This window comes from Staurois parvus, unplaced genomic scaffold, assembly GCF_062004578.1.
Source record: "Staurois parvus isolate SC_StPar_1 unplaced genomic scaffold, SC_StPar_1.0 ptg000900l, whole genome shotgun sequence".
NCBI classification, from domain to species: domain Eukaryota; kingdom Metazoa; phylum Chordata; class Amphibia; order Anura; family Ranidae; genus Staurois; species Staurois parvus.
In genome coordinates this window covers 618,576-632,375 of record NW_028318696.1, presented here as the reverse complement: position 1 = coordinate 632,375, position 13,800 = coordinate 618,576, and the positions used below count along the sequence as shown (strand labels likewise).

The following is a 13,800-nucleotide window of genomic DNA, read 5'->3' as shown; positions in this document are numbered from 1 at the left end:
CTTGTTGCTCACAGATACAATCTTGTATATTAAGATATTATTATATAAATTAATATATAATTATTGCATTATACATACTTATAATCATCCTCAGCCAACACCACAAACTATAAATAAATAAATAAGTAAAAAATAAAATAAAAAAATGTTATTTATATATACTTAAATATATATATATATCCTGCCATACAGTCAGCTGACCAAATGCAACATCAATAAATATTTGAAGCTGTTTGTACATTAAACAGAAAAAAGATCAATGATAGGTATATTCTTTTTATGTTTATTGAGGAAACCGCTTCAATCGTGCCCCTGATAAGCAGTGGCCAGCTTTGAGAAACGTGTTGAGTGGGATCACCACTCCACATTGCCTCATTAGCATAAATGTAAATCTTTACTGATGTTTCATTTAGTCATCTGACTGTTTGGCAATAAGAAATGGAAAGAATTTTGGGGCAAAACAGATTTTTTTTTATGGTGCATATGGATGTACTACCCCAGTTTCCTTAAAAAAAAAATCAAAATATTAAAAACAATGTTAAAAAGTTTGATTATTTCACGTTCGCTACAACATACGCTATACATAGATTCCTCCTATCTCCACATACTCCAATCAAATATTACAAAAGTGGGAAATGTGAATAGTTAAAGTCCACAATTTAGCATCTGATAACCATAAGGAGCGAGGAGATGAGAGAGTTCACAGGCCTCAACGCATTTCATGGAGGAATCTGCTTCGGGAGAGGGAACAGAGGAGGCAATAATATAACTCCATTCATATGTGTTCAGCTGTGGTAGCACCTCTCCGCCAAAACCAAATGAACTGCCTCGTCCAATCATCCCACAGGTGGACATGGGGGAGCACAGGGAGAGAAAAGGGCTAACTGTTAACAAGATGTATTTATTGCCACAACCAGGGGCGGACTGACAACTCATGGGGCCCCCGAGCAATAGGGGATCATGGGGCCCCTGTGTCCTTGCCCAAACTCAAAAAAGCCTATGGAAAAGGTACCAGGGGCATCTCATGGGGCCCTCAGGCAGTGCCCGGGTTTCCAAATGGTCAGTTCTCCCCTGGCCGCAGCTTATGTTTACCAGGGCAAAAACGTATCAGTACATAAATCCAATGTCTATGTCTCTAGGGATCGATAAAATGGTGCAACTGATGATGATGATGGCCATCTAAGCTCAACATACATATGGCTGCTGAATAGATGCCAGTCCAGTCTCAGACTCTTCCGTTGCAGCGCCATGGTTCCCTTTGTCTTATAAATTGTCCAGTTCATTGTGCTATTTACTGCGTCTCAGACCGCCATAAGAATGTCAGCCTGTATGGCAAGATATGCTAATACATATACAGCTAATGGGTGTTGGATGGGGATGAGGCATCTTGATATACTAGAGATTGTATCTGTAAGCAACAAGATCCTAATTTGTTTTAATGCTATTAATACTGTAAAAGTCGATGAATTTATGTATGAAGTTGTATCTGGGTGATTTAAATGTCCACTATTACTTTATTGTCTGTAATATTGTCAATATATACTGGATGTGGTACCCCTAAGATAACAGCCCATGTTCCAAAATTAATAAGTGTAGGTAGACACCCCTACCAACTATTGCACAAAGTTCCATAAAGACAGAGTTTCAAAATTTGGTGTGGAGGAACTTGAGCAGACTGAGAGTCCCAACCTCAATCCTAATGGACACCTACGAGATCAATTGGAACAGAGCTTGTGACCTAGGTGCTCTTATCCATCATCAGTACCTGTCCTCACAAATGCTCTTTTGGGTGACTGGGCAAACATTCCAAAAGACACAATCCAAAATATCATGGAAAACCTTTCCAGATGAGTGGAAGCTGTTACAGCTGTACAGTGGGGGGCTTTATATCTTTACAAGTGTATTACTGCAATGCAGTATTGTGAACAGGAACTGAATGGTCTCTGAAGCATCTCCAACTGATGTCAAATGCAAGCAGAATGTACCTTAAAGTAATCTGAATTTGTCCGTCAACACTAGCCATAACTGTTCATTAAATTCCATTTTCTTTCTTCTTATGCTCCATATTACTGCTTTTTCTGTGTGCCATATGTTTTCTACAAAATCCTTTTTTCATGAGTGTTTAGGGAATCAGTTTTCATACAAACTACAGTATGTCTTCGCACTAAGCATAATCATTGGTTGTATTACAGTCTATTACAGTTCCATAAATTTGCATTTTAAAAATGCTAAAGTTAGCTATTGAAATTAAAAGGAAATCAGATGCGTGGTTGTGTTATGGGCAGGAAAACATTTGGCCACATTATTTTATGTATATGGATGCCCTATGTTGGGTCTTGGTAGCTTCTAAGAGGCATAGCAACATTCCTTGAATGATGATAATGGAGAGCATGCCTTCTTAAATAATGGGATTTATGTAATGGAGAGTATTCCAGAGGAATAGTTGTCTTCATACCAGGGGCGGACTGACAACTCATGGGGCCCCCGGGCAATAGGGGATCATGGGGCCCCTGTGTCCTTGCCCAAACTCAAAAAAGCCTATGAAAAAGGTACTAGTGGCATCTCATGGGGCCCCCTACTGACCCCGGCCCCTCGGGCAGTGCCCTAGTTTCCAAATGGTCAGTCCGCTCCTGCTTCATACCCATGTTATCCAAAAAAAGATTCTTAGCTTATTTGGTTGCTATATGTAGGACAAAAGATGTCTATAGTCAATAAATTGCATAATATACAGTGGGGATCGAAAGTTTGGGCACCCCAGCTAAAAAGTTGTATTAATGTGCATAAAGAAGCCAAGGAAAGATGGAAAAATCTCCAAAAGGCATCAAATTACAGATTAGACATTCTTATAATATGTCAACAAAAGTTAGATTTTATTTCCATCATTTAAACTTTCAAAATAACAGAAAACAAAAAAATGGCATCTGCAAAAGTTTGGGCACCCTGCAGAATTTATAGCATGCACTGCCCCCTTTGCAAAGCTGAGACCTGCCAGTGTCATGGATTGTTCTCAATCATCATCTGGGAAGACCAGGTTATGTCAATCTCAAAGGTTTTAAATGCCCAGACTCATCTGACCTTGCCCCAACAATCAGCACCATGGGTTCTTCTAAGCAGTTGTCTAGAAAACTGAAACTGAAAATAGTTGATGCTCACAAAGCTGGAGAAGGCCATAAGAAGATATTTTTCTTGGTCTTCCAGATCTTGCTTTAACTTCCACTGTTCCTGATGACTGCCATTTCTTAATTACATTCCGAACAAAGGATATTGACATCTGAAAACGCTTTGCTATCTTCTGCAGGGTGCCCAAACTTTTGCAGACGCCATTTTTTTGTTTTCTGTTATTTTGAAAGTGTAAATGATGGAAATAAAATATAACTTTTGTTGACATATTATAAGAATGTCTAATCTGTAATTTGATGCCTTTTGGAGATTTTTCCATCTTTCCTTGGCTTCTTTATGCACATTAATACAAATTTTTAGCTGGGGTGCCCAAACTTTCGATCCCCACTGTAGGTGTAGTCCTCTATTGGGGGGTTATGAGAAATGGCTCTTCCCAAACAGGGTATTGCGCTAAGCCTGTAGATAAGTAAGAAAACAGAACCTTTGCTAAGTGGAGAAGTGGGTTTGATAATAAAGTTGGCTGTGTCTCCACCCAGGACAGGGCTTCAGTAAACAGAGGAGATTCCCTTTTACGTAATCTAAACAAAGCAATTGGGAGCAGATGAACTACTGCAACCAGCATAAAACATTAACCATAAGTATATAGATGCACACTAGTATAGAAACAATACAAGCTTTATATTAGAAGAGATTAATTACAGTACATCTAAAGTACAAACAGGTAGTATCAGCAAAAGGCCCAATAGGAGTCATGGTGGAATTGTGCACATATACCCGGGTATACATTCACCGGCCACTTTATTAGTTACACCTGTGCAATTGCTTGGTAACACAAATTGCTAATCAACCAATCACAGCAACTCAATGCATTTAGGCATGTAGATGTGGTGAAGACGACTTGCTGAAGTTCAAACCAAGCAACAGAATTGGGAAGAAAAGGGATTTAAGTGAATTTGATTGTGGCATGGTTGTTGGTGCCAGATGGGCTAGTCTGAGTATTTCAAAAGCTGCTAATCTATTGAGATTTTCCTACACAACCATCTCTAGGGTTTACAGAGAATGGTCTGAAAAAGAGAAAATATCCAATGAGCGGCAGTTGTGTGGAAAAAACTGCCTTGTTGATGTCAGAGGTCAGAGGAGAATGGGCAGACTGGTTGCTGCGACATTCAGATGGTGGGGTCAGAATTTGGCATAAACAACATGAAAGCAGGGATCCATCCTGCCTTGTATCAGCGGTTCAGGCTGGTTGTGGTGGTGTAATGGTGTGGGAGATATTTTCTTGGCACTAGCAAGGTGTACCTAATAAAGTGGCCGGTGAGTGTATATATACACTAGTTATTATTAGAGATTCCTCAAAGATGAATGTTGCAGCAAAGGCCAGTTCCAGAGACCCATTAGGATGATGCGGCATCTGTATTTGTGTTGGAGACCTGAAGATAGGATCAATGATCATGGGGAGGTCCTCCAACCATTGTCCAACCAGCCTGGACCACAGTTGCTCACTGACAGAAACTGGTGTGGCACTGGAACTCAGAGTCAGCCTGTCTACTTTGCGCATTAGTTCCTTTCTAGTAGACCTCTGACTACCAGAAGTGGCCATCAGATGCCTAATCTCACTCTAGCCTATGCTGGTTATTGAGCCGTAGTGAGATATTAACAACAGGAGACTCATATGTCACTAGGATTCAGAAATACACTCAAGAAGCTATGGACAGCTGCAGTTAAACTATTGGAACATGGGAATACTTGCATAATAGTCTCTGCTTCCAGTCTGGGTGAAAGTACACCAGAAGCCCTTGTGTGAATAAAGGCATATGGTTCAGTTCTCTGTCTATTTTCCTCCTTCTGTTGTTTCATAGCCCCTCCTCAAGAGAGGAAGTGTTAATACATAATTATACTTAACACTGTGATATTAGCAGCTTACAGTAGAGGACAGCAGATCCCTACACTGGCAATAAAAAACATGCTATAGGAGTGAAAAAGCATGCTTTAGGTAAGAAAAAAAACACACTATAGGCAAGATAACTATGCTATAGGAAAGAAAAAAACATGCTTTAGACAAGGAGAAAAACCTTTCTTTTAGTATACTTTTAATTCATGAAGTATGGTGTATAGACATTTTTCCTGTAGTTGGGTGCATTCAAAAGTCTACAATTTTGTTTCTGTTAAAAAAAAAAAAACAATCTAAAATTTTAATAGATGCTTATTTTTTAATCTTTTTAGGGTCCTGGTAGAATTTTATGTGAATGAAAACTCCTTCAAAGAGCGGCTGAAATTATTTTTTATAAAAAATCAGAGATCAAGTAAGTATTTTATTTCAAACTACCAAAGTGAGTAGGAATAAATGAAGAATTCAGAAGCTAAGCAGTGCACTGTAGGACCTCTTCCTTGTTGACAATAAAACAAGACAGGCTCCAGTCATTAACTTTGGACATATTGGTTTTCTGTCTCCTGGGATTTGTCCAGCCCTATAAAACACAATGCCAGGCCATAACTATGGCCATAAAAAAAGCTATAAGTTATATTCGCGGCTTTGCTGGCCGAAAAATGAACAAGAGAACAAACGTTCTTGGAACAGCTGAACTACAGAGAGGAATTTTCTACACAGTTGTAGTATACTTTATTCTTTATTGAACAACTGAAAATCGAATGTTCTAATTTTTTTGGGGGAAAAGACAGTAAACCAGGGTGACACAAACAGGAGGAGCTATGTGACATGAAGCCTTTCCCTCCCACCACAGAGTGACACACCCCTGTGGAGCTATGTGACATGAAGTCTGTACCTTCCACCATAGGGTGACACAACCCAGGAGGATCTATGTGACATGAAGTCTGTACCTTCCACCATAGGGTGACACAACCCAGGAGGATCTATGTGACATGAAGTCTGTACCTTCCACCATAGGGTGACACAACCCAGGAGGATCTATGTGGCATGGAGTCTGTACATCTTACCTGAGGGTGACATAAACAGGAGACACTATGCATACCTCCCAACTTCAGAATGAAGGACACTTGAGGGAGGAAGTGACCTACGGCATGCTTGGCGCACTGTGGTAAAAATGGGTGTGGCCAAATGCTTAACAGTGGGAGGGGACCAACGGGCATGGTTAAACAAAACCCAGGCTTGTACCTATAAAATATACTTTGATTGCTCTGCTACAATTAAGAGTATCTCGGACACAAATGTCAGCACAATTAATTAAAAAAAAAAGAATAACAAGCTTCCATTACAAATGGTTTTACGCAAACTGTGTAATGCACTCTTCCACTAAGTGCTGAAGGATTCAGGAATGCAATATGCACAGAGTGCAGGATTCAGGAGTGCGTTTCATACAGAGTGCAGGATTCAGGAGAGCATTTCAGAGTGCAGGATTCAGGAGAGCATTTCAGAGTGCAGGATTCAGGAGTGCGTTTCAGAGTGCAGGATTCAGGAATGCGTTACGTACAGAGTGCAGGATTCAGGAATGCGTTACGTACAGAGTGCAGGATTCAGGAGTGCGTTACGTACAGAGTGCAGGATTCAGGAATGCGTTATGTACAGAGTGCAGGATTCAGGAATGCGTTACGTACAGAGTGCAGGATTCAGGAGTGCGTTATGTACAGAGTTCAGCATTTAGGAATGCGTTTCATACAGAGTGCAGGATTCAGGAGTGTGTTTCATACAGAGTGCAGGATTCAAGAGTGCATTTCATACAGAGTGCAGGATTCAGGAGTGCGTTTCAGAGTGCAGGATTCAGGAATGCGTTACGTACAGGGTGCAGGATTCAGGAATGCGTTACGTACAGAGTGCAGGATTCAGGAGTGCGTTATGTACAGAGTTCAGCATTTAGGAATGCGTTTCATACAGAGTGCAGGATTCAGGAGTGTGTTTCATACAGAGTGCAGGATTCAAGAGTGCATTTCATACAGAGTGCAGGATTCAGGAGTGCGTTTCAGAGTGCAGGATTCAGGAATGCGTTACGTACAGGGTGCAGGATTCAGGAATGCGTTACGTACAGAGTGCAGGATTCAGGAGTGCGTTATGTACAGAGTTCAGCATTTAGGAATGCGTTTCATACAGAGTGCAGGATTCAGGAGTGTGTTTCATACAGAGTGCAGGATTCAAGAGTGCATTTCATACAGAGTGCAGGATTCAGGAGTGCGTTTCAGAGTGCAGGATTCAGGAATGCGTTACGTACAGAGTGCAGGATTCAGGAGTGCATTACATACAGAGTGCAGGGTTCAGGAGTGCATTACATACAGAGTGCAAGATTCAGGAGTGCGTTTCATACAGAGTGCAGGATTCAGGAGTGCGTTATGTACAGAGTTCAGCATTTAGGAATGCGTTTCATACAGAATGCAGGATTCAGGGGTGCATTTCATACAGAGTGCAGGATTCAGTAGTGCGTTTCATACAGAATGCAGGATTCAGGGGTGCATTTCATACAGAGTGCAGGATTCAGTAGTGCGTTTCATACAGAGTGCAGGATTCAGTAGTGCGTTTCATACAGAGTGCAGGATTCAGTAGTGCGTTTCATACAGAGTACAGGATTCAGGAGTGTGTTTCATACAGAGTGCAGGATTCAAGAGTGCATTTCATACAGAGTGCAGGATTTAGGAGTGCGTTTCAGAGTGCAGGATTCAGGAATGCGTTACGTACAGAGTGCAGGGTTCAGGAGTGCATTACATACAGAGTGCAGGATTCAGGAGTGCGTTATGTACAGAGTGCAGGATTCAGGAGTGCGTTATGTACAGAGTTCAGCATTTAGGAATGCATTTCATACAGAGTGCAGGATTCAGGAGTGCATTTCATACAAAGTGCAGGATTCAGGAGAGCATTTCAGAGTGCAGGATTCAGGAGTGCGTTTCAGAGTGCAGGATTCAGGAATGCGTTACATACAGAGTGCAGGATTCAGGAGTGCATTTCATACAAAGTGCAGGATTCAGGAGAGCATTTCAGAGTGCAGGATTCAGGAGTGCGTTTCAGAGTGCAGGATTCAGGAATGCGTTACGTACAGAGTGCAGGATTCAGGAATGCTTTACGTACAAAGTGCAGGGTTCAGGAGTGCATTACATACAGAGTGCAGGATTCAGGAGTGCGTTTCATACAGAGTGCAGGATTCAGGAGTGCGTTATGTACAGAATTCAGCATTTAGGAATGCGTTTCATACAGAGTGCAGGATTCAGTAGTGCGTTTCATACAGAGTACAGGATTCAGGAGTGCGTTTGATACAGAGTGCAGGATTCAGGAGTGCGTTATGAACAGAGTGCAGGATTCAGTAGTGCATTTCATACAGAGTGCAGGATTCAGTAGTGCATTTCATACACAGTGCAGCATTCAGGAATGAGTTTCATACAGAGTGCAGCATTCAGGAATGCGTTTCATACAGAGTGCAGCATTCAGGAATGCGTTTCGTACAGAGTGCAGGATTCAGGAGTGCGTTTCGTACAGAGTGCAGGATTCAGGAGTGCGTTTCATACAGAGTGCAGGATTCAGGAGTGCGTTACGTACAGAGTGCAGGATTCAGGAGTGCGTTTCATACAGAGTGCAGGATTCAGGAATGCATTTCATACAAAGTGCAAGATTCAGGAATGCCTTACATACAGAGTGCAGGATTCAGGAATGCCTTACATACAGAGTGCAGGATTCAGGAATGCCTTACATACAGAGTGCAGGGTTCAGGAATGCCTTACATACAGAGTGCAGGGTTCAGGAGTATGTTTCATACAGAGTGCAGGATTCAGGAATGTGTTACGTACAGAGTGCAAGGTTCAGAAGTTAAACATACACCTATTAAACATACACTTATGTTCTAAAATCTTGATTAACAGCATACAGGAGCCAAGACAAGAATGCCGGCATCAGATGAATAACAAGTGAGTGCAGCCGAACAGGACCTGCAGCAGTGTGAAGATCTAGAACAGCCAGGGATTGGTGAACAAGCCAGCGGGGTACGGCTGCAATGAGAGAGAGTGCAGCTGTGAAGTCCAACCTGTGATGTCAGGGATGGGCGGGGCCAATATATGTTTCAGGGGCCCCTCCCCCTTTTAAACCAACCTGTTCATAGGGAAACAGCCGGCATTTATACAGTGCCAATTGGGAAAAAAGGTGGCAAGGGGCAGGACCAATTGGAACTACTGCATGTGCTCCTGCAGTGGTGTATAATTCAGGTTTAGTATACACCACTGTGGGTGTACATGCAATAGTTCCAATTGGTCCTGCCCCTTGTCACCATCTTCCCTGATCAGCAATGTATAAATGCTGACTGTTTGTCTATGCAGTGCTTGCTTGACAAAGGGGGTAGAGCCCCTGAAATGAATATCGGCCCCACCCATCCCTGACATCACAGGTTGGAGTTGACAGATGCATGCTCTCTCTCATTGAGGCCACAAGCCCTGCTGGCTTGCCTGGCAATCCCTGGCTGTGCTAGATGTGCACACTATTTACACTGCTGCAGGTCCTGCTCAGCTGGAAGTTAGCATATAAAGAATAGATAGAGTAATGCGGGACAAGGCCCCTGTACATCGGGACTGCGGGACAAAGCTGAAAATGCAGGAACATCCCGCCCAATCCAGGACTGTTGGAAGGTATGCACTATATGACATGGTCGCACCGCAGGGTGAAACATACAGTAGGAGCTATGTGATATGCAATCTGTTTCTTCCTTAACAGTCTTGGTATACAGAAAGCTCATTAATATATTTTTTGCAGGTTTAAGGGTCCGACTGTTTAATTTCTCATTGAAGCTGTTGAGTTGCCTGCTCTACATCATACGAGTATTATTGGATGATCCAAGAGATGGCAAGGGGAACTGGTATGTGTTGCTGACTCTCTCTCCAATTACTTTTGCACCCTGATTGGTATTTTTCCCATTTGGCCATTAGCAATTGGACTGGTTGGCAATATAATAATAGAGATGTAAGAAAAGGTGCCCACCCCACATAAACCTAATGCCTATACATCAAGCTTTGGCTTAACATGAGCTTTCATCTTTATAGAAGGCAGCCATTTTAGACCACCTGTTAGATGTTCCAAGAGTCTAAAAGAAGATCTGCCGGAGCCTTGTGCATAAAAGTGTCTGAAGAGTGAAAAGTTCTCATTGTCCATTACAACCAGATTCTCACTTTCATTGTCCCAAGTACATGACAGGGAGACTCCTATTGTCTGGTGTATAAAGCAAGAGTGATTCATCCTTCAGATACTTTAATGATACAGGCCTTCTCTGTTCTGTCCATGCACCAACGAGTACATTTATAAAAAAACTCAGGCAAAAAGGTGGATGGTTTATCTTTTCTCTTCTCCACCAACATTTTTATTAGCGCAAGCTGGCATACCCTTACTAATCTGTGAGGCAATTAGAAAAATTGATTCTTTTGGGTTTAATTCAAACAATGTTTGTATTTCGTCCAGGCTAAGTTCTATAAATGTTTCCTAAGATGCCAGGTAAACTATTGCAGAAGTTAAAAGATGTCATTCTAAGGGCTCTACTTACCCAAATGACTCTTGTGGAGCAATATGTAGGGTGGCAGGGTTAGAAGTGCAGGATCAAGTCTCAAAATTTACAAACTAGCGTCCACTCCTGGAGGGACTTCTGAGAATATACCCAGGTTCCCCTTGCTAGTACAGAGGCTCCCAGTCACAAGCACAGTTCCATGCACCCCGACAATACAGGCTCAATCTAGGGGATGACTTTTTAAAATTTATTGCTGAATAACTTGAAACAGGAAAGGAGCTCAGGGGTTCATGATACTCCAAACAATAACAGAAATAACAGGAGAACAGCTTCTCACTAATGTTCTCTAGGCAGATTTTCCTGGAGGGGATGGCCAGTATATCTGATACTCTCTAAGAGCAATCCTAGTCCATATAGCATTTTCTGGTGCTTAGTTCCCCTCTAGCACTTGCACACTCAAAAGTCCACAGCAAGATCTTTGCTCACAATGTCCCAGGAGCTCTCTACCACCCAGCATCCACAGGCAGTTCCTCAGTGAGGGAGGCAAAGGATCCTTCTCCAGATCCGAACTTCAAGACAGTGTCCTCCAGCAAACATAGTCCTCTAGCAATCTTTTCCAGACACTCATCCCCTGCTGAGGCCCAGGCTGCAATTGTTCTGTATCACTATCACTACTAGAGAACTGGAATCCCTGGAGAGGAAAGAACACTATGGAAAGGCCTCCTAAACATGTATTACCTCCCCAGCAACCTTCTGGATGCCCCCTTCCAGGGATTTGCTGTGGCATGATAAATATTCATACTGGACATTTGACTCTCCCTACTCTATATTCTGGAAGCCTCTCCCAGAAGTAGGTAGAAGAAATCAAACACCCAGCTAGGAAACCCTGACCATACAAAAACAATAGATTGCTGCTCCACTAACTGCAGTGAAGCCAAAAACTTAATGAAGCCTAGCAGCCTAACTAGAGGAGGGTGCTACACAAACTGTTGACAACTTTTTTCTTATTTTTCCCTTTTTTGGCCACCTGTGGACATTTGTCATGAATTCATTAACAGAGCTGTAGAGGGAAGGGGTAGTTGAGGACACTGAGAAAAGTCAGATTTGAACCCATTTTTTCCTTTCTCTTGTTTGGTGTTCTTCAGAACTAAAGAGGGGGTCTTCATATTACAATGTTTTCTAAAATAATCACATGACATGATGTGGCTGTCGTCATACCCCAGCTTTGTGTCTGAGTATGGCCCTGTTCATTCCTGTGAATGTCGTCTCAGCCCCTCCAGTCATTGGTAGTCCCCACTGGGATGATATTTCTGTATCAGTGGTGTAACTACAGATCATAGTGCTAATGAGTTCTGTATGGCTTTCCAGTTAAGAGACAAGACCACAAACCAAAAGGGCACAATGATGGAGGTAACATTTATTAATAAACAAAATTATGTATGAAAAGACATTGACATACATGATCATGTAAAAGCCACTAAGTGGGAGAACCACCACCTCCCCCTCAAAAAAAAAATAATATCCAGCCTATTATTTTCATTGTAAAAATATCTGGAGAGTTGATAACATTATGCATTGGGTACTTAGCAAATGTTCTGTCCCACGTAGCCTGGGACCAGCATGGCCTCCTGGGTTCCCTTCTCTTTTCTAGGAGCAGCAGTCAGGTTTCTTGTGTAGAATGCTTAGCACACTAACTGTCCTTTATAGAGAAAGTAAATTGTATTTTAATTGAGTGCATATTTTGAGACATTACTCCACAGTTTACCTTGCAGCCATGTTTGATATAATTTGCACATTATTTGTTGCTGTATTAAATGTACAAATTGGTAGATTAGTCCCTGTAGGCTGGTAAATTAACCAAGGGTAGATGTTCAGCATGCATCCATACACATCCATGCATGCCAGGTAAAGTACACTTGTCATTAGGGAACAAGGGAGCTGCCACTGTTATACTCCTAAATATGTTAATTGGATGGCTGCCACTTTTCTTGGCTATTCCTAGGATCAAACTCAAAACAAGCATGCAGAAAATGAAAATCCAAATTTCTTATTAGTTGTTCCAGGTTATTGGCTCATGTAAGCAAAAGCATGACAGACAGGCAACTAGTATTTTCAAAGGTAATGTTCAGCAATGGGAACCTCCATTTTCTTTTTATGATAGGTGTCCATTCATTAGTTTAGATGCTATGAGTGAGCAAGTGTTTCTCTTTTATTGACTTTTGCTAGTTCCTGGCTACATTTTTTTCATTTTCTGCACTGACCCTGTGCTTTTTTCTGTGTGATTCTCCACCTCTTCATGTGGTTCTTATGTCTTGGTTTACCTGGCCTCTTAGTTTTACCAATGTCCTACCCTGACCTGTTACTTCTCTAGCCATTTGCTACCACAGCAGACACCCTAGTCTCAGCCTTTGATGTTGGCACGTGGAAAAGAATACTTGGGTATAATGGTCCATAAAACCTGGGGCTACTGAGTGCCTGTAGAAACAAAAATATGCTTAGCAGCAAAGATCATTGTAGGGTGGCCATTATCCCTGATCATAGTCAGACCCTTACTAAAATGAAACCATTTAGCAGGCATGCATCCCCTACCATATCGCCCATTATAGTGTATATACATAGCTTGCTCACCTAGCCTCTATCGTTCACTTCATACTCTCCTGTTTGCAATGAATGTTTTTTAGCTGCTCATCAATCTTTATTTTTTATCTACAGCTGGGAATGTCCAAAACAGAACTATTCTTCACAGCACAAATTTGACTGGTAAGATCCACTAAGCTACAGACCAACTAAAACAGGTTCTCAGCAAATCACAATTAGTGGCCACTTGGCATTTATCTAGAGCAGGGGTCTCCAAACTATGACCAGTGGGCCAAATCCAGCCTGCTGATGTAAGAGGGGTGCCACTCAAACTGAACCCCAGGAGTCAGAGAAGAACGAGATGTGGTAGGATGGCCTCAGCCGTCACGCTGGCCACGCCCTCTGATGTGTTTCGCCCCGCCCATAGGGGGGTTTGGTCACAGACTGAAGCTTGTAACCAAGCCCCCTATGGGCGGGGCAAAAGGCATCAGAGGGCATGGCCAGAGTGACGGCTGAGGCCATCCTACCACATCCCATTCTTCTCTGACTCCTGGGGTTCAGTTTGAGCGGTGTCCATCCTCATCTATAAACCATAAATGTAGCAGAATACATTTTGGCCTAAATTTATGAAGAAGTTCGATTTTTAAAATGTTTCTAATAGATATGC

General features: G+C 42.1%; 1 protein-coding gene across 1 annotated transcript in view; it reads left to right on the top strand.

The window, feature by feature from the left end:
- Nucleotides 1–13,800, top strand: part of LOC149442223 (potassium channel subfamily T member 2-like) — a 419,624-nt gene that overhangs the window by 122,754 nt on the left and 283,070 nt on the right. The window contains exons 2-4 of the mRNA XM_089656330.1: nt 5,344–5,423; nt 9,815–9,917; nt 13,269–13,316. Of these exons, the coding sequence (XP_089512456.1) occupies nt 5,344–5,423; nt 9,815–9,917; nt 13,269–13,316 (231 nt within the window). The remainder of the gene's footprint in view (nt 1–5,343; nt 5,424–9,814; nt 9,918–13,268; nt 13,317–13,800) is intronic.